Source organism: Meriones unguiculatus, chromosome 8 (genome assembly GCF_030254825.1).
Source record: "Meriones unguiculatus strain TT.TT164.6M chromosome 8, Bangor_MerUng_6.1, whole genome shotgun sequence".
NCBI classification, from domain to species: Eukaryota; Metazoa; Chordata; class Mammalia; order Rodentia; family Muridae; genus Meriones; species Meriones unguiculatus.
The window spans coordinates 18,475,415-18,496,038 of NC_083356.1; the positions used below are offsets into that span (position 1 = coordinate 18,475,415).

The window sequence follows — 20,624 nt, forward strand, 5'->3', positions numbered from 1 at the left end:
AAGGCCAGGGTGAAAACATGTTTTTCTCCGAATACTCAGTAACCAAGCAGCTTGACAAACAAGCAGCTCTCCACACCTGACCTGCCAGTTGTCTGCTTACTCCTTTGAGGCAGTCTTCCTCTGAACCTAGGGCTCCTATTTTCCTGGCTAGCGTGAAGCCAGAAACGGGGAGCTGAGAGTGGGGTGGGGGTGGCTCAGGACTCTAATCCCAACACTCGGGAGGCAGAGACAAGCAGATCTCCGTACTTGTGGAATAACCTTTTGATGGCACATCAAGTTATCACACCAAGATATCGAAACCTCTGAATTCAGTGAGGCATTCCGAACAGTAAGAAGACTCGTCTGTGTTAGAGGCACCATTCTGACCCACCCATGGAAGGCTCTGTAAGCCTTCAAGCTCCCAAAGCTTGGGAGGAGGATCAAGGGCTCAAGGCAAGCCTCTGATACGAAGCGAGTTTGTCGGTCAGGTCTGTCTGAGCCGAGTGAGACCCTGTGGCAAAATGATCATGGTGATGATGATAACCAAGCCCTGGGAGATGGCTCAGCGGTAAAGCATTTGCCATGCAATATTGATTACTTGAATTTGATCTCTGGGACCCACCTAAAAGTGGAAAGAGAAGACTCCACAACGTTCTGTTCTTTTCTCTCCTCAAGTGCACTGTGACACACACACACCACACACTCCCAAACAAACAAACAGATAAAGCTGGAAAAATGGTTTAGTAGTTAACTGCTCTTGCAGAAGACTTGGGTTCGGATCCCAGCATCCCATGTGTTATTCCATTTCCAAGGGACCTGATGCCCTCTTCTGACCTCCAGGAGCTTTGCACATACATACAAGTAGGCACTCACATACATAAAATAAAAAAACGATAAATTTTTAAAAACTAAAACAAAAAAAAATTCAAGCAAAACAAAATTGTAGCCAGCGCGAGGAGGACTATTCTTTCCAATGACCCTTTCATTTGCCCCTGTCCCAGGCCCATCTCAGCCTCACCTGCCCCTTGAGGACGATTTTTTCCGGTTCTGACCACTTGGGGAGCTCTAAGCAGCATTCCCAGCACCCCCCGCGGCAGACCCGGGATGAATGGAAAAGACACGCCCCCAGCGCGCGTGCGCACACTCGGAACCTAGCAGCCCCGGTCGCAGGCGCGTGCGCGCAGGACCCTTAAATCCGGCGGTGGGCGGTGCCGTGCACATCCGAGCACCATGGAGGTCCAGCCCGGGCCGCAGCATGGCAGCCCGGGCCGCGCCGAGAAGCTGAACGAGCGGATGCTGGACGAGTTCGTGGCGCTGCACGGCCCCGCGCTGCGCGCCTCGGGCGTCCCGGAGAGGCTGTGGGGCCGCCTTCTGCACAAGCTGGAACACGAGGTGCGTGGCTTGCGCGGGCTGCGGGAGGGCTCTGCGGACGAGTGGGGCGCGCGCGGCACACCGGCTCCGAAGGGGAACCACTTTCAGGCTCTGGAGCGGGGTGTGCCTGGGGGCCAGAGGGGGAGCGGCCGAGAGATGCGCCCCGGCCGCTATCCTGCGGGGTCTGGGCCCGCCGAGGGTGCGCTGGTACCTGCAAACTGACATGCGCTTGGCTCGCGGCATCCCAGCACCTCGGCTGGCGTGTAAGGAGGAGGACTCTCGACTCCACTTACGGATGAGGAAAGTGAGGTTCTGGCGGAGGCAACAGCTCCTGTTAGATTCAGGCCCCGCCAGCATCAATCAGTTCAGCCTGCTCTGCATGCAGCTCGGCTTGGTCCGTAGAACTCTGTGGAGTTGTTTCCCACGGCGTGAGTGTCAAGTCACTCCCTGTGTAGACTGTGTAGGCCCTGGAAGGTGGAGAAGACTCCAAGAGAGGGTGAAAGGTGTTCTCCATCCGTCTTTGAGGGAACGGCTCCATCTTTCACCGGAGGTAGGCCTCCGCGGGGTGTCTGGCTTGTGCCGCTTCCGAACTGGGCCGTGGGTTTGGGTACTGAAGACCCAGCAGGTGCTGGGCGGGGCAGAGGATCTTTTGCGAAGCTAGAGCGTGGCTTCCCTCAGGACAGATACCATCGTACACTGAGATCCACTAAGGCTGCAGGTGACCAGTAGAGGCCAAGAACTAGGGGTCCCCTGAGCCTTGCTATGGGGCTGACACTCCTCAGGGGCCGGGTTGTTCCTGCTTAAAGCCTGTAGGTAGGACTGTGCTCACTGTTAAGAGTGCTCTCGGGGGTGGGGGTGGAGGGCCTCCATCCCTACCCTATGGGAAGGGAGGTGCAGAGGAGCATTGGTTGTGCCAGCGACACTATATAGATGGTCCCGAGCGGTGCCCTGCGGCTACAGCTCCTTGTTAGCCCACAGGGCAAGCCTCTGCGGTGTCTCATGTGGTAGGTTGGGGTGTTAAATGCTTTTTCTACTTTGGTGTGATTATCAGACATTACCACAGCCTAGATCGGGGCTCCTCCGTCAGCGGCACCTCCTTACAGAGGGGTTACCTCCTATAATTGGGTTCCCACCGCTCAAGTGGAGGGCCCTCCCCTGTGCTGCCACTTTCTGCCCTGATCCTAGGCAAATGCTGAGGTGAAACTGGACCCCCACCCCCACCATTAGTGGGGATGAAAGGGTACCCATGTTGCTGCTGGACTGTTGTGGAATGCCCCGATCCCACTCAGCCGGCCTCCTGGGGCGCCCACACTTGGTCAGGTGATTCCCCACCTAAGCCGTGGAAAGCAGGGATGGAAAAACACAAGCACCTGGCTCCCCGGGGGTTGGGGAGGGGGTGGGGAGGGGGTGGATGATGACAGGAGACAGGAACTCCAGCACCTGTCCTGTCCCTTCTCCCTTGGGCTGCTGTGGGGTGGCCAGGGGCGGGCATTGTTTTCACCCGGCCCTCCTGAGCCTTTCCAGACAGAGCTGAGTCACCACAGAGACCTGCCACCAGCCCTGGAGGGAACAGCCGGGCTGCTCACCTGCCTGCCGAGGGCCCCCTCCCCCACAAGGCAGGCAGTCCCGATTCCTTACCTTGATCAGTTCCACAGAAAAGACGGGAGGTGGTTTTTGTTGTTTTGTTTTGTTTAAAAAAAAAAATCCTCCCTCCCACTGGCAGGAACATCACTGGCCGCCTCACCCTGGGGGCTACAGCTAAACAGGTTGGGCTTGGTCCCTCCATGCCCCAGCAGAGGAAAGGCCAAGTCAGGCATCATCAGGTTGGGCCTGCTTGTCTTCTAGAAGGGGTGAAAGGCTGGGGTATTTGGAGGACTGGTGATACCTGAGTCATGGGTCCCAGAGCCCCTAGTTTTAAATGAGGGCAGGCCTCCCCTAACCACCTAAGGTAGGGCTTTCTCGAAAGCCAGCTTCCCCTCACTTTCTGGTTGGCCTGCCAGTCTCCACCCTGGAGTATGGTAACCTCCCTGCTCCCCACACACATTTCCCCATACATTTAGAGTGAGTGTGTGTGTGCGTACACCAGCAGAGTCCCTTTCTTCCTGCCTCTTACAAAACTTGTCCGTTCCCAAGTAAGTAGTGGATTGTAGCTGCCCCGGAGTGTGGGAGAGGTTTGAGGGAAGAATTTGCCTGTTCCGTTCCATTTTATCTGATTTCTGCAGATGTCCTACAGAGAGCATGATAACCCCTTCCATGAGTGAGGAAACTGAGTCTTGAAGTATGATAGTGGAGCCTGGCTTGTGAGACCCTTGCCAGAGCCCAGGCCCTGTTCTGTGCCTTTCTTTGTGTTAGTAACTGACTTCTCAACAACCCCAGACTTCCCTGTAATACAGATGGGGAAACTGAATCACCGAGGGTTTTGGGTAACCTTGTTACTTATGTAAGACCGTGGTAAAGCTAAGATCCAAACCTCACAAGTGGGCCTCAGATTCTGGAGTTTCTCCCCCACCCCCACCCCCACCCCTCTATGGCTCCTGACAGGCCTGAGGTGTGTGCCTGATGGGAACTGGGAGGGACCGTGGGAGAGGAGAAAGACTTGTGGCTTCTTCAGCTGTCCTTGACTCCCGGTTGTTCTTGGCCTGGGAAATCCAAGCCCACGTCTTACAGTTCCCACTCTGTCCTGACAGTCGGCCCAGAGTCCTCCGGCCACACTTTCTGCTGCGCTAATGTGGGGAGGCACCCGTGGGCTACCTCAACTGTCCTGCTATCAAAGTAGCTTTGGTGAAAAGAAAATCAGGGTGCTCCCCAGCCAACCACCATCCTGAATGCCCATCTGTCTCCAGCATCCTAGGTCTCATTCCCCTTGTAAAGCATGGGGGGGGGGGCATGACAGATGATTTCATTGTGAGTGAGTACCTTGGGCCTTTCCCAAAGTGTGGTGTCCTGTGGGTGGTGACACAGGAGAGCATGGCATAGATTTGACCCTGGGGTCTTCCTAGAGCGGTCTCGGTTCTTCTGTTAGATGTTAAGAGGCTCTGTGATAAACAGAGCTAATGCTGAGCGCAGTGGCACACACTGGTAATCCCAGCACTCTGGGAGGCAAAGGCAAGAGGATCTCTGTGAGTTCCAGGCCAGCCTGGTCTGCAGACTGAGTCCGGGACAGCCTACGCTACACGGAGAAACCCTGTCTCAAAAACCTAAATAAATAAATTGGGCTAGCATGTTCCTGGTGGGTGAAGCACTCAGGGCTGGGGTCTCCTACCATATCCCCTGATTCACTGTGCTCTGGCCTTAGGTTTTCGATGCCGGGGAGAGGTTTGGGATAATGCAAGTGGAGGAGGTGGAGGAGGCTGAGGACGAGGCCACCAGGGAGGCTCAGAGGAAGCAGCCCAATCCTGGGAGCGAGCTGTGCTACAAGGTCATCGTGACCAGCGAGAGCGGTGTCCAGGCCGACGACCCCAACAGGTAGGACCTGAGTCTGGGCAGTGGTGTTTTTAGAGTCCATCCAGACTCTTCCCCTGTGATGGGTGTGGCCCGTGGCATTCCCACGGGCTTTGGGATAGTGTATGAACCTGTGCTGCTGACAGTCTCCCAGGAAGCAACGCTTGATGCCCCTTGAAAGCGCATCCCGTGACCTCACAGCCATGGTGGTCACCAGGGTGCTATGATAACCCCAGGGGAAGGACAGACTTGCACGAGCTTGTCAGTTAGCTAAGGATGTGGCTGCTGAACCCAGATAAACCTAACTGAGCCTGGCTCTGCTGAGGACCTTTGCCCCCTCTCCCCAAAGCCTGCTGACTCAGGCCTGGGGGCGGTTCCCAGGGAGCAGGAACACTTGAGACCTAGACCAGACCTGGCGTTGTCGAGAGACTTGGGGTGTCCTATCTCCTGGGAACCTGGGTGGGCCAGAGGCTTTGTCAGAGCTCAAGGAAGTCACCTCATGAGCTTCCCTGGCATCTAGCGGCTTGGACCGAGCTCTTGTCTTCCCCTTCACCAGCCCCTGAGTGAGCCAGGGCCATAGCACCTTCGCCTGCTACTCACATCTACCCACAGGTGTCTTAAGGTCCAGCCCTGCTCCAGAAGCTTGAGCCTCACTCAGCCCGAAGCTGTCCCACACCTCAGCACTGTCGGTAGTGCCTGGGGATGGACACACACACACACACACACACACACACACACACTGGTTGGAACCTGCCTTACTCACTTTTCCTATTGGTGTGATAAAATTACCCGAACCAGGTCAGCTAAGGGAGAAAGGGTTTATTCCGCCTCACAGTGTAAGACACAGCTCATCACGAAGGGTGGGGATGGTGCAGGCGCGCCCAGCAGCAAGAGCTTAAAGCCGTCTTTCGTGGCAGGTAGGGGTGGGTGCAGGGGGTGGTCCGCCAGCAGGAGCTTGAAGTCATCTTTCATCCGTATCTGCAACCTGGAAAGGGAACCATGAGTGCATTGTTGGTACTCAGCTGGTTTTCTACAGGATCCCCTGTCCAAGGGACGGCCCCTCCCGAAACTAAGATGTCTCCCCATACCAAGTCACGTAATCAAGACAGTCCCTCACAGGCGTGCCCAGAGCCCCACGTCCTGGCTGACACTCCATCCTGTCAGGTTGACAGCTCTGACCCTCAAAAAGGCACACATGTCCTTTCGTCCCCTCTGCCCTAAGGACTGTCCCTCTGAATATTCCGCATCTGCCAGGCTTCAGAACTCCTCCGTCCTCTCTACCTCGAGCCTACCTGGGCATGACGATTGTCACACTTCACAATCACCCCGAGCTGCACGCCCCTGAGGTGTGTCACATACTATACTGTGCAGGAATAAACCAGCCTTGTTTCAGGGCATGCAAACAGACTGGGGAACAAAGAGCCTGGTAATATATTTCTGAACTTGACCTCCACGGATGCCCTGGAACATTACTGTTCACACGGGGGCTGTGTGCTCAGGGGAGGGGCCCCCGTGTTCACTGGGCACCTGTATGTATGGATCCAGGAAAGCTTGCCGGAGGCCAGAGTTAGACAGGACAGACCTCTCCGATAGGAAGTTGTCGATCCTGGGGTGTGCATACCTGTGCTTGTGGCGGGCTCCAGCTCCTTGTCACTTGGCCTGATGGCGCTGCCGCTGGGTAGAGCCTTTGCTTGTGTCGAATGCCGGTCACTGCTGAGTCTGTAGTTAGAATGGTGGCAGTGGGAGCCTCCGCCCTGTACCTGCAGCCAGGCTCTGACACTCACCTGGTGGTTGCGGTCAGCATGGCCGTATTTGTTCCATGTGAGGCTCCAGTCCCTCATGGGGTGGGGGATGGCGGCCTCCCCTTGTCCTGCTTCAGAGCTTCGAGGGGGAGACCTAGCTTCTCAGGGTCACTCTGAGGCAGGTGGCAGATCAGCGGCATTGGGCCAGGGTGCCATAACTGAGGTGCTAGGGGCCAGATTTCTTCCTCCTGCTCTTTTCCCTCTTTTCCTTCTTGCCGTGACTGCTTAGCGCAGCGGTTCTCAGCCTGTGGGTCGAGACCCCATTGGGTGTCAGATGACCCTTTCACAGAGCTCGCCTAAGACCACTGGCAAACAAAGACATCTACGCCATGATTCATGTCATGGCATAGTAAAATTACAGTTACAAAGTAGCGATAAGGGCTGGAGAGATGGCTCAGAGGTTAAGAGTGCTGGCTGCCCTTCCAGAGGTCCTGAGTTCAATTCCCAGCAGCCACATGGTGGCTCATAACCATTTGTGGCGAGATCTGGTGCCCTCTTCTGGTGTGCAGACACATGCAGGCAGAATGCTTGTATGAAGTAGCCATGAAAATAATTTTCTAATTGGGGGTCACAACTACACGAAGACCCGTACTAAAGGCTCGCAGCGTCAGGAAGGGTGAGAGCCGCCGGCTTATTGGCTCACGTGTGGCCTGTGCCTCTGCAGCATCTTCCTCATCGACCATGCCTGGACATGCCGTGTGGAGCATGCGCGTAGACAGCTACAGCAGGTGCCCGGACTCCTGCACCGGATGGCCAACCTGATGGGCATCGAGTTCCACAGTGAGGTGCCCAGCCCGGAGGCTGTGGCTCTGGTGCTGGAGGAGATGTGGAAGTTCAACCAGACCTATCAGCTAGCCCATGGGGTGAGTACGCTCACCTTTCTCCCGGGCCTGGGGGAAGCCCTGCTTGGTCCCCGGGGCCTTTATCAGAAGTGGGTCACCAATAATAAAACCAAGCAAGTTACAGCCAGACAGGGAGGTACTCCCCTTTCCTCGAGGAGAAAGAGGCAGGTGGATCTCTGAGTTCAAGGCCAGCCTAGTCTACCCAATTTTAGGCCAGCCAGAGCTAATACAAGACCTTATCTTGGTACCTGGCACCAGCCAACACTGGGAACCAAGGTACTTACTCTGCCTTTGCTCTTATAGGATACAGGCCTCCCTCAGACCTCTTAACCTGGCCTCCAGTGACTCAGCTGCCCCTTCCAGATACGTTGTCCTCTGTGGTTCTCGCCACCCTTGAGAGGAGAGCAGAATACTTTGACACACCTTCAGGCCTACACCCCCGCACTGCCAGGCTTCTAGGCTCATCCCCCAGGCTCGAGCCCCTCCCCACTCTAACCCGGGGGGAAGCCATGCCTGATTCTTACGGTCTAGCTCCTTGAGCCTTCCCCACCTCAGCACACCTCACATGGGCTTCCTCCCTGCCCTTAACTGGGCCCTACTGCTGCCTTGTTCTCACAGGCTGGGCCTGTTCATCCGGGGGAACCTCCAAGCTCAGAAGTGGGCGGAGGCGGACAGTGGTTGATGTTGGGTGCACGGGTTGGGGAGACGGCGGGTGGGTGGCCACGCGGCCACAGACTGTTGCATCCCGTCCACAGACAGCTGAGGAGAAGGTGCCGGTGTGGTACATCATGGACGAGTTTGGCTCAAGAATCCAGCACGCGGATGTGCCCAGCTTCGCCACCGCTCCCTTCTTCTACATGCCTCAGCAGGTGGCCTACACGCTGCTGTGGCCCCTGAGGGACGTTGACACAGGCGGTAAGTCAGGGGCCTGCATACCACAGAGGAGGGGCCTCGGTTGGGCCTCCTGCCACCCCCACTGATGGGCATGCGTGTCTTGGCGCAGAGGAGGTGACCCGGGACTTTGCCTACGGAGAGGCAGACCCTCTGATCCGGAAATGCATGCTGCTGCCCTGGGCCCCCGCTGACATGCTGGACCTCAGCTCCGCCACGCCTGAGCCTCCTGCCAAGTACTATCAGGTGTGGCCCTGGGCCTAGTGTTTGGTGGTTTCTGGAATGTTCTCTATCCATTTACCAAATGTTTAAGTGTCAGCTGGGTTCCGGGCTCCACACTGGCTACTGCGGGGTGGAATCATTCAAGGAGCGCCTGAGAGATAGGAACCTTACCGGACACCAGCTCCTGTGGCCACACAGTGCGGCCATCCGTCCTGATAGAGATCCCAGGTGGCCTGGGTTTGCGAAGGGGAAGAGGCCTGTGTAGCTAGATCTGTCTGTACATACTCCTCTATCCCTCCTTTTCTCATGATGCTCCCTCGTGGGGAGCAGGAAGACACCAGTTGTCCCTTGGTGTCCATGGGGATGGGTTGCACCTCACAGACACTAAAATCTGTGGGTATTGAGGTTGCTCAAGCTTGAAGGGGTATGAAAATCTGTGGGTGCTCAGGTTTCTCAGGACTGCAGGGATATGAAAATCTGTGGGTACTCAGGTTTCTCCCGTAAAGCTGCCAGCACAGCCTCCAGGATCCAGTATCTTCCCTGGATTGTCTACAATTTCTCAGCACAGTGGCGGTGCTCTGTGGACAGTCATGTGTTTTGGGGACGATGACAGAGAAAGAAGTCCAAACACACTTTGACTCACTGTTGGTTGACTCTGAAGTAGCAGAGCCCATAGACTGGGAGGGCCAGTCCTGTTGTCCACTTCACAACACAGCAGGCTCTCAGGGAGTCCTTGCTGTCAGTGGGAAGCCTGTAGGTCAGGACCCTGCAGGTTCACTCAGGAGTGCCTAGCTATGATGAGGTCATGCAGAGGCCAATACCCATCAGAAACACAGCCCCTGCCTGGACAGATAGCCTACAGGTAAGAGCATGAGCTGCTACTGCAGAGGACCTGTGTTCAGGTCCCAGCACCCAGGTCAGGTGCTTCACAGCCATCTGTCATCAAGTTCATGGTACCCAACATCCTTTTCTGGCCTCCATGGACACTGCACACACTTGACACACAAATGCACATGCAGGTGAACACTCAGAAAAACCCATCTTTAAGGGGATGAAACTCGGCCCTTACAAGAACCTCCCCTCTTGTCCTCAAATCTCTACACGCGGGAACCAGTGCCTGGCATGGGCTGCCCTGTGTTCGCAGTTCCATTGATGGTAAATAAATTGGGGTGTGAAAAGGTAGAGTCCAAAACTCCTCAAGCTACAACCCTGAGCGTCCTGTGTTTGAGTCTACCCTGGCACGCAGACCTCTGATGCCCACCGAGCACCTGCAAAAGTTGTAGAAGGATTAAGGAAGTTAACAACTCAGGTTGTAACGGAGGCTCTGCCGGTTGCTGGTCGGCAGGGGCGTGCTGCAGTCGTGGTCTCATGGCGCCTTGCTGAGTAGGAGGAGATGCTGTGCCTCAGGCTGGGGGTTCAGAGCTGGTCTCGCGACCTCCTGAGTGCTCGTGTCTAGTCAGGGTTGGTTGAACATGGAATTGGGCAACCAAGGTGAGGTTCAAGGGTGGCTAGGGAAGGTGCCACTGTCCTCCAGCTTCCATGTCGGTGGATCATGAGGACTTGGCAATCTCCTTGGGAAGCCAATGCAGGAAGGGAAAAGGGGGCAGGAGGGCAGACACTCCTGACCTGAAACTTTGTTTGCACAAGACCATGGATCCAGGCTGAGATCTGGTTGCCGTGGGGTGACCTATGCTGGTGACAAATTAGGACAATAAATATTTTTGGCTCCCCCAGTTTCTGGGGAACAGGAACTGGAGACAGTGCTAAGCATGTGCTTCTGGTTCAGGGTTTCTGGGCGGACACATTGTCCCCCAAAGCTGAGGAATCTGAGCCTTCCTGGAGCTGAGAGGCTTGGTGAATCAAGCTGGCTGCTAGATGCCTTGGTGTCTGCATGCAGGTGCCTCTCTGTGGGCTTCTGAGTGTCCCCAGGGTACAGTAGCTGACTTTTCTTTGAGCGAGGGATCCAGGACCAAGCAGGAGGGATGTGAGGGTCCTGTGATCTGGGCTCAGACCTGTTGCTCCTCTCTCTGCTGCTCATTAGAAGTAGCTCCTTGGGTCCTAGGATGGACTAGGCCCTGCCTTTCAAAGGAGTGCCAGAGCATATGGACATGTCTTAAACTGTTAGCCAGCTTAGGCCAGGAACAGCCCTCAGGGGTGCCTCTCAGCACAGGTTACTGCCTGTGTCTGGAGCGCAGCATGGAAAAAGAGAACAATGTGTGTCTTGTTCTTTGCCTAACATGGACTCTTGGGGGACCTGAGAGGCCCGAGCCCAGAGCCTCAGGTCCGGTAACCCTGACCTGAGGATGTGAAGGGTGGGGCCTGGCCTGCAGGGTTGAGGAAGCTCAGAGTCCTTTGCTCCCTTCGTTGAGGTCTGTTTCTGCCTGATTCTAGGCCATTTTGGAGGAAAACAAGGAGCAGCTGCCGCTCGCCATTAGCCCAGTGTCACGTCCCCAGGGCCACATCTTCAGGTACACAGCTGCTGTCACTGAAACTTAACTTCCATCACAGCCACTCCCAGGCCCCAGAGCAAGGCCTTTCTGGACCCCAAGTCAGTGGCTCTGTCCTGGAGGCTTGGAATCTTGGCATGCTGGCAATGGTACCAGAGTTTGTAGAACCTTGGAGGAATGTGAGAAGGCGGGCGGGGCTGCCTGGAGGGGGCAGCTGTTGAACTTGACCTGGAAAGTTAGAAACTGCCAGGCCCGGTGACATTCCTGTAATCCCAGTGTGAGAGACAGAGGCAGGAGGATTACCACAGGTTCTTGGCCATCCTGGGCTACAGGGTGAGACCCTATGTCAGTAAAGGAAGAAGGCACCGGTATTGCCAGGAGAGCCTGTCTAAGGAGTGTGAGGGTTTGGGCAGTGATGGGAGCAGACACGGCCATACTTCCATGCCATGGGGCCTGGGCACAGAGCCACGCCCTAGTGTTGAGCAGGGCCTCTGCCTTTCCAGGAGCCCTCTCCACAGGTCTCCGGATGCCATACCCATGCCTGCTCAAACTTGGTCCAGGTAGAATTGGGCCGTATGTTTCGCTCTGCCCAGTTCCACCAGGTCCTGGGGGGGCGGGTAGCTCTACAGGCTCCTCCTCCTGCTTGAATCCAGAGCCCTAGCCCAAGCAGAGGGTACGTCCTGAGATAAAGATCTGGCCGTGAACCCCACTCCTCCCACACACACACCCTTTCCCCTCTGGAATGGACTAGGTGGGGCCCCAGTCAGCGTCCTGCTTGCAGCAGCTGACACTCACTCTCCCAGCAGGCTGTGCCTCGCTTGAAGCCCTCCCAATGCAGCATCCTCCCCAGCCACTCCCTACCTCACCCTGATGCTCTGTGGCCTCTTTGTCTTCACACTCTGTCCCTTCAGAAATAAAGCCTCCTCCAGGCCCCATCCTCACTTCTGGGTTTGAAGTCCCGGGACACAGGAGGCCTGCAGATCCAGGAGAGCCCACTGGGGGCGCTAGCTCTCCTCGCTTGAGAGCAAGCAGGATAGGGAGAGTTGGTGGTGTCAGCCTGACCACAGTCATTGCCATGTTTCCAGGTCCCTAGCCTCTTATTCAAGAACGAAATAAAAGGGCCAGCGAGCTGGGTTGGCCAGCATTCCCGACAACCTCATTCCTGGGACTCCCATGGTGGAGGGAGAGAACCAGTTGCCTACCTCAGGTTGTCTTCTGACCTCTTCGGGCACACGTACACAAACACACACAAATAAGTAAATGTAAGGAAGATAGGAAAGTTCACGCCGGTTAGAGAGGAGCAGAGAAGCACACTGTCTAGGCCGATAGAGTGGCCCACAGACTGAAGACACTCAAGGGTCCCAATTGTTGTTTGGGATTTCCTTGGATGGGGTTCAAGACAAAGTTCCCAGGGGTATAAGTTGGGGAGGGGGTGTTGGTTGGTGTTTCTCTGTGTAGCTCTGGCAGTCCTGGAACTTGCTCTACAGACCATGCTGGCCTTGAACTTAGAGCTCCTCCTGCCTCTGCCTCCCTAGTGCTGGGACTAAAGGCGTCTGGAGACATCTGACGTCTCCGTTTTGATTAAGACGCTTAGATTTCCTATCCCTTTACTCACCGTGCATGGCCATTCCCATAATGCATCTGACCCTGATCATACGTGTTTCTGCTAATCACGGACACAAGGTGGTGAATAAAGGAGGGATTCTCCCTGAAAGTTCACTTGAGGACAGTTTTGCCTTACTGCCCTCACACCCTAAGCCAGCTCAGGCCAGGTTTTCCCTCCTCCCGGGATGTACCTTTTGAATAGAAACTGCCCGCTTTTGGCGTCATGGTTGGGAGGAGAGGTTTGCCCCATTGTTCACTGTTCAGAGTGGAGTGGATCTAGCCCAAGCCGTGTGGAGTTCTGGAAGCTAAGCTCCCGCTACGCTTGCTGCCTCATATCTATCCTATTTTCCCATGAGAAACCGGCACCCGCAGTCCATCTAATCCATCCTGCCATCCTTTGAGGCAGATGTGACGCAAACGCTGTGGTCCCGGCTTCTCTGGGGAAACTGGGATCGTGAGTGTCTTCTACAGCTGGGCAGAGGAATTGCCAGCACCGGGAATTCCTTGGGACTAGCCGACGCAGAACTGGGGCAGGTGGGGGCTCCTGCTCACAGCTGGGCCGCCGCTCACCCGCGTGTCTCCACAGAGTCCACTCCGACATGCAGCAGGTCCTCCGCCACCTCACCCACCCACGTTTCGTCTTTACCGAAAGCGAGGCTGATGCCGACGTCCTCTACCACTTCTCACACTTCAAGGACTACAGGTGGGTGCCTCGCGGCCCTCCAGGCCTCCCACCCGGTGCCTCAGGCTGCCCACCACTGTCCCCAGGACCTCAAGCCTTCGCTTAAGCTCGCCACTCCGCTCTCCTGTACGCTGAGTGGCCTCTAAGTGCCCGTCTCCACCCGTAGGAAGCTCAGCGAAGAGAGGCCACAGGTGCTGCTCAACCAGTTCCCCTGCGAAAACCTGCTGACTGTTAAGGACTGTCTGGCCTCCATTGCTCGCCGGGCTGGCGGTCCTGAGGGTCCCCCCTGGCTGCCCCGAACCTTCAACCTGCTCACTGAGCTACCCCAGTTTGTCAGCTATTTCCAGCACCGGGAGAGACGGTAAGTCCCCTGGGCTGGAGGCGGGGCGAACAGACACTCCTAGGCACTTCCATTATAATGCTGCCATTCTGCCCCATCCTTACGCCATGCCCAGCCTGCTTCTTAGCCGAGCGCCTAAGCCTCTCGTGTTGCATTTGGGAATGGGTAGGGGGCTTCCTCCCCGTTAATACTCCTCAGGTTCCATCAAACGCCTCTTGATAAAACACAGTGCTTCTGTGACATTCCTAAAAGACCCTGGCTTAGCCAACCTGCCTCTAGAGCCTCGGGACACGTCCGAAAGGCAGGGATGGCCCAACTGATGTCTTCCCCCAGGGGTGAAGACAACCACTGGATCTGCAAGCCCTGGAACCTGGCCCGCAGCCTGGACACTCACGTCACCAACAACCTCCACAGCATCATTCGCCACCGAGAGAGCACCCCCAAGGTGGGCACACAGCTCACCACACCTGGGTGCTCCAAACACAGGCAGAGACATTAAAGAAAGTAGGCCTCGCTCTGTGGCTCGGGCGAGTCGGTTGTAGACTTAGGGTCACCCGGCTTGTGAGGATCAAATCATAGCGCTGCAGCACGTGGGCTGATCACCCACAGAGCCCCCGGGTCTGTGGTAATGAGCCTGTAGGAGTGGGGCGTCCTGTGGCTGCGCTGGGAAGCTGTTTCAGGACATAGGGTTCTCCTGGGCCGTGGCTACAGTAGTGGGGCACGTTGACGGCACAAGCCGGAAGGAAATGAGCCTTGAGGACTGTCGGTCACTGTAGGGATTCGAGGCAGCAGATGGGAGTGGGTGGAGCTATTGGTGAGATGGATCCGTGGGTAAGAACGCTTGCTACTCTTGCAGAGGACGCAGGTCCTGTTCCCAGCACTCTTACTTTAATAGATCTAATAAATCTTTTATAATATAAAATAGGGGTGAACGTAAAGAATTTGTGATGACTTGGTTAGAGTTTGAAAGCGCAGGAGGAGCCGGGGCAGCCATCGCTGGCTGTGATGGCGTTGCATGCAGAGTCCTTCTGTGGACACAGGTGAAAGAGACCCACCCCCCATCATCATGGGTCTCGGGTACAGGAGTGCCCCGATACTCTGTCCTGCCCAAGTGAGGTGGGAGCTACTGGCGAGTTCACATCTGTCCTCCAGGTTGTGTCCAAGTACATTGAAAGTCCCGTCTTGTTCCTCCGGGAAGACGTGGGGAGCGTCAAGTTTGACATCCGTTACATCGTGCTGCTGCGCTCCGTGAGGCCGCTGAGGCTGTTTGTGTATGACGTGTTCTGGCTGCGCTTCTCCAACCGGTAAGTGGGGAAGACTGGTGCCTGCCTCGGGCTAGGTAGGGAAGGGGCCGGACAAGGGAACCCATCCTTCACCGTGGAGCCAGGAAGCCTGCCCTGGACCTCATCCACTGCACCACCCAGCCCACAGCTGCTCAAATACTGAGTGACGTCACTGTTGTAACGAACTGGATATCATCACAGAGTCCTGGTGGCGTAACATTGCGGCTTACGGAGAATCTCCACACACAGCACATCACTGGTCTTGACCCCAACTCAGGCCGAGGGGCTGTCCCAGCTGCGGACAAGGGGAGCAGTGTACCCCAGCCCCCAGCAGTGTGTGTCTGCTCTGCACGGAGCTGGGAGCCCACGCTCGTCCCTCCACTTCTCTTTCAGGCCCTTTGCGCTCAACGACTTGGACGACTATGAGAAGCATTTCACCGTCATGAACTACGAGCCGAATATGGTGCTGAAGCAGGTAGGGTCTGCTGGGGCCCAAGGGCAAGTCCGGGTTCTGGTTATCACAGCGAGGTTCTGTGTCCCTTCAGGAAGGTCCTTCCCATGGTGTTAAAGAGCGCCCAGCGTTCCTAAGCCGAGTCAGTGGAGTGAGGTCTCCGTGAGGGATCGCTGCCACACAACGGGCGCAGTGAGGTGGCGGTGCCATTTGCATGCCCGGGCTGAAGGCAGCGGGGCACAAAGCAGGCCAGCAGCTCCCCTGGGACAGGAGGGTGCAGGCACCAGGTCCTGGCTCTGGGTATGGGGAGGAAAGGGGAGCTAGCGAGACTGCTGGGTGTATTACATCGAAGTCCTCTGTCCTGGCTAAGTGTGAGCACAGAATCCCTGCTCCTCCTGCCTGACAGGAGACCAGGAAAGCACCACGCTGAGCCTCGCTCCCCTTCCTCCCCAGAATGTGTGTTTTTCCTCTGCAGGCACACCTCCCTGGTTTTTGTTTTGGTTTGGGTTTTTTTTTTGTTTTTTTTCAAGTTGTTTATTTTGGTATTTTTGAGACATGGGCTCCTGTAGCCCCGGCTGGCCTTGAACTCTCAGTTTTTTTCTCAGCCTCACTTGTGAGCACTGGGTGCAGAGGCCGGTAGACCTCATAGTAGCCTGGATTCCATGGCTACTGGCTCTCTGAGGCGCCTCTCTGTGGCCTGCCCAACCATCTTCTAAGTGGGTTTGTGAGAAAGGAGCCGCCACAGCAGAGAGGCTGTGCTGGTTCACTCCTGTGGGCCTAAGTGGCCCTGTTGCTTCTTGTCCCTCTTACCTTTGATTGGATTGAAAGCCAGGACCCAGATCGCCCGTCAAGGCCCCTGGCATCATTGGAAGCCAGCCCTAAGGGTGCTGAGCTCTCTTGCTCTACCTGGTGATTGTGTTACTTGAGAGGTCTTTTCTTCAGGAACTTGTGTCCCGTGGGACATGCATGTGGGTCCTCATTGTTCTTTGATTTGGTTTGGTTTTTTGAGACAGGGTTTCTCTGTGTAGCCCTGACTGTCCTAGACTCGCTTTGTAGACCAGGCTGGCCTCGAACTCAACAGCGACCTGCCTGCCTCTGCCTTCTGAGTGCTGGGATTACAGGCATGCACCACCCCCACTTAGCCTCTAGGCCTGCTTATTCAGATATTTTGGTAAACTCTTGGTCTAGGGAATCTTGTCCTGGGTGCTTCTGGGAAGCCCTGCTGAGTGGGACTGGGCTCTGCTGTCAGTGAGCTATGCTGAGCTGGGCATGACGGAACGGCCTAGCAGCCTCCTGAGCCCTGGAGCCTCGCAGCAGCCCTGCGGAGTCAGTGAGATGAGCAGGAGAGGAAACTGAGGCTCAGGCTGGTCATTCTGTCTGCCTGGAACCTAACCTTGGTCTCCCATCCTCCTGTGTACCCCGAGGAGCGGAGCTGGGCCAAACCCTGTGCAGCAGGACTGATCCCTGCTTGAGCCTTCCATCCTAGAACAGCTGCTGTCACCATGGTAACTGGCTGTCCTCTGTTGCAGGTGCACTATCATGAGTTCATCCCCCAGTTCGAGAAGCAGTACCCAGAGTTTTCCTGGAGTGGTGTCCAGGTGAGTCTTGGCCTCTGCCAGGCCGGGGCTGTAGAAGCTGCTCCCTTCCCTTACAGGCAGAGGGGGTTCTGAGACCTTCCCTCCCCCTGCACTCTGGGGCCTGTGTGTGGCCGTTCTGACGACTCTTTATAGAGTGTTCCTCATCGGGAAGGAGGGAATTAGGGGCATCCTGAGGTAGCCCAAGAGCAATAGGCTCCACCAGCTCCAGGAGTCCAAGCCCAGCAGGGCCACAGGGGCTGGCAGGGGGATGCTCATAGGACAGGAAGTCTGCAGGTTTGCTGGAGGTGGACTCCTGAGCCAGGGCTTGGTTCAGTGATGGCGTGCTTGCCTAGAACGCACGAGGCTCTGGGCTCCTTCCTCGGTGCAGAGCAGAAACGGACTCTGGGCGTGTGGGGACTGGCACACATGGCCACCTGGCCAAGCCTAGAGACATAAAGAATGGAGGAGTGATGAACTGGGGAAACATGACCAGGCCTCGTTAGTCCCAAAGTCGGGGTTGAGGACACCCCGAGACAGAACATTGCTTGTCCCCAGGCTGAAATCTTCAAGGCCTTCGCAGAGCTGTTCCGAGTGGCATGTGCCAAGCCACCACCCATGGGCCTGTGCGACTACCCGTCATCTCGGGCCGTATATGCTGTTGACCTCATGCTCAAGTGGGACAGCCGTCCTGATGGTAAGGGAACTATCCACACCAGAGCCCTCCACAGACCACACACGCCCTGCCAAGCAGCACCTGGGACGGCTGTGGTAGGGTTGGTTTGTTGTTTTTCTGAGGGTCTTTTGTTTGTTTGCTTGCTTGCTTTTATATATTTGAGAGCTCTCTGTGTGTGTGTGTGTGCGCGTGTGTGTGTGTACATGCACATGCCTGGTACCCCCAGAAGTCAGAAGAGGACCCCCTGGAACAGGAGTTAAGAGTGGTTGTAAGCCACCATGTGGGTTCTAGGAACTGAATCCAGGTTTTCTGCAAAGATAGCAGGAGCTCTCGTTGCTCATCCATCTCTCCGGCCCCATGTTTCGCTGGATAAACCAGCCAGGTGGCCCAGCCTGAGGATCTGAAAGCAGCTGCTTAGTGCAGGGGGAAAGGCAGACTGACAACTCCCTCGACAGGAGAGCCAGAGCCACGCTGCTCGCTTTGACCAAACCGGTCACAGATGCTTGAAGCGCTGTACCCTCACTGTTCTCGGGTTAGGGCTGGCTGGCACCAGCCTCTCTCCAGAGAACAGGTCTCAAGAAATCCACGTTCTGATCATGCACTGGGAGTTGGGGCCAGCCTGTCCTCTCAAGACAGATGGGTGCCCGCACCTTGCTGCCATCATGGTCTTTCTCTCCAACCCCCATTTCTCCACCAGGAAAGCGGGTGATGCAGCCCCAGATCCTGGAGGTGAACTTCAACCCCGACTGCGAGCGAGCCTGCAGGTACCACCCCTCGTTCTTCAACGACGTCTTCAGCACCCTGTTCCTGGACGAGACCAGCGACTGCCACGTCACCCGCATCATCTAGGTGCCCAGAGCCCTCCTGCCCGTCCCGGAAGCTGGTCCCAGCCTCTCTGCTGATGGAGCTGCTTCTCAGCTGCAGCCCCAGCCTTCTCCCTTTCCCTCCTCCCTCCTTCCTCGCCAGTCAGAGCCTTGGCCTAAGCAAGGCTCTCTGCCTTCTGGAGCCCCGTTCCTGCTTCGTAAGTGGGACGTCAGGTCCATACCATATGGCAGGGCTGGACGGTTGAGTGGTGTTCCAAAGAACTGGGTACTGCCCCAGGCACTCGTCACACCTCCTGACACCCTCTCCTCCCTGACGAGTCTAGAGCTCAGCCAAGGGAGTTCGCACAAAGAGGTTCCACCGATACAGGGTTCCACAGGGAAGCATTTCGGAACCCAGTATCCAGCAGGGCCATGGCTGCCGCAAGCAGGATTTCAGCGCCCTGTGTTGTACCCACAGGCCCCAGAACAGCCAGGGGAAAACATTTGCCAGCCCAGCCTTACGCCTCGGCACCCTCTATAGAGCCTTCACCAGCAAGACTTTACAGCCATGCCTGCCCCTCGCATCTCCCTCCCTCTGCGGAGCCAGACCGTCCCATGGTCTCCTGCGGGCCGGCAGCTCACCGAGTCCCACTGTCGTCTTGAGGTGGTCAGAGTGCTAGGGTGCTCTAGGGCTCTGAGGCTCCATGGCCGAATCCAGGCAGGGGTGACAGTAGAAATGCCAAGGCTGCTAAGCTGACCCTGAGGAGAGCTTCTTGCGGAAGTGAAGCTGCCTCTTGCCAAGGCCTAGAGTCAAAAGGTGAAGACAATGTAACATCTAGTTCCTAATTTTGTTGCTGGAATCTGAAGTCCCTTTGTTTCTGTAACTGATGCGTGCTGGCCTCTGCAGCCATCTAGGAAGTGGGTCTGGTTAGAGAGGGCAGGAGCGCTTCCAGAGTGTCCTACTGCTTGGGTGGAGCACTGTGGTGGCTATTGCACTTTGAAAGTGACCCTCCTCTTGGCATAACTGGACATGGTTCTCCCTGACCAACATGTTGCATCCAGCCACCACCAGGGGCAGGGCAGACACTTGCGGTCCTGTCCCTGGGGAGCTGCTGGCCTCGCTGCCCTTTTATACCGCAATAAAATATGCCTTCTTTTCACCTGGTCTTTTCTCTTTGGGGCTTTGGAGGCACAGGCCTGGGCTGGCATAGCAGATGTGTTCCCCCTGTTGCAGGCAGATCCAAACATGTCACCATTGTGCCTTGAGAAATGACAGAGTCGCAGTTCCATGCTGAGTAAGAGCTGCTGTGACCTGGGCTGTCTACACCACCAACCCACAAGGACTTTTCGTTTCACAGGGCCTGAGCTTGGCCTCACTTGTGACCTTGGGAAATGGCTTTCTCTGTGCCATCCACTTGATGGGGTGGAGATGAGGGGCCATAACTCAAGAGGGTATGGGGTCTGATGGAGGACACAGGCCCTACTGAGTGCAACCATGTTGAAACAAGGCAGAACTGGCCCTGGAACAAGGCTAGGGCCAGGGCCACGTTGTTTCTGAGCAGCCACCCTCTAAGGGGTCCCGTGTCCCCTTCAGGACCAGTGCTTGAGATGCCAGGACATGTGTTCAATCCTGTGCTGATGTTGAACAGGACCAGCAAGATGGCTCGTCAGTAGCACCTGCTGCCTAAAGACCTCCCTGGAGAGGGTCCTCCACATGCTGCGGAGAACCAACCCCCAGCTTGTCCTCACGGGCATGCGTGTACACAGAAAAATGTAATTTACGCCCTTTCTAAAGCAGCTGCTTAACATGGTCCCGCTGGCCCAGCATCCCTCAGGCTTGGCCATCTGCCAGCTGAAAAGACCCATCCACTGGTTCTATCGCTGACAAATCCTGGTTTTCATCCGCACGCTGATCCCTTCCTCCGTTTAAGAGGTCATCAAACGCCACCACGTGCCCGCCTTAGGTATGCGGAGTTGGTTGGAGATAGCTGGCAGTCATGCGATAGCTGCTGAAGAAGGAAGTGGGAGGCAGAGCTCTGGAGGCCCTGGCTCAGGCTCCAGGGAAATGCTGGTGGCTGACCACAAACTGAAGTGTTTGACAGCCCCCTCCTAGCCTGAGTCAACATGGCTGCCATGCTGAACATTGGCCAACCAGCTCCTTCGTAGCCAGTTGGCCGGAGACATGAATGTAAAGGTTGGAGGCCCTTAACTGTGG

At 56.2% G+C, this 20,624-nt stretch overlaps 1 protein-coding gene across 1 annotated transcript; it reads left to right on the plus strand.

Annotated features, from left to right (window-relative positions):
* Nucleotides 1–1,127: 1,127 nt before the first annotated feature.
* Nucleotides 1,128–19,569, plus strand: Ttll12 (tubulin tyrosine ligase like 12). The gene is made up of 14 exons (XM_021643167.2): nucleotides 1,128–1,371; nucleotides 4,646–4,815; nucleotides 7,258–7,456; nucleotides 8,191–8,350; nucleotides 8,439–8,572; nucleotides 10,940–11,016; nucleotides 13,187–13,303; nucleotides 13,449–13,643; nucleotides 13,956–14,067; nucleotides 14,775–14,926; nucleotides 15,299–15,380; nucleotides 16,886–16,954; nucleotides 17,489–17,627; nucleotides 18,304–19,569. Exons 1-14 carry the CDS (start codon nucleotides 1,210–1,212, stop codon nucleotides 18,453–18,455), a joined length of 1,920 nt encoding a protein of 639 aa, XP_021498842.1. The 5' UTR covers nucleotides 1,128–1,209; the 3' UTR covers nucleotides 18,456–19,569.
* Nucleotides 19,570–20,624: the final 1,055 nt, after the last annotated feature.

Bases quoted from the DNA above. Each gene is read 5' to 3' on its own strand.
- Ttll12 (XM_021643167.2), top strand. From the start codon at position 1,210: ATGGAGGTCCAGCCCGGGCCGCAGCATGGCAGCCCGGGCCGCGCCGAG. The intron at 13,304-13,448 runs GTGGGTGCCTCG...CTCCACCCGTAG, and splicing joins TCACACTTCAAGGACTACAG to GAAGCTCAGCGAAGAGAGGC. The intron at 14,927-15,298 runs GTAAGTGGGGAA...CTTCTCTTTCAG, and splicing joins TGGCTGCGCTTCTCCAACCG to GCCCTTTGCGCTCAACGACT.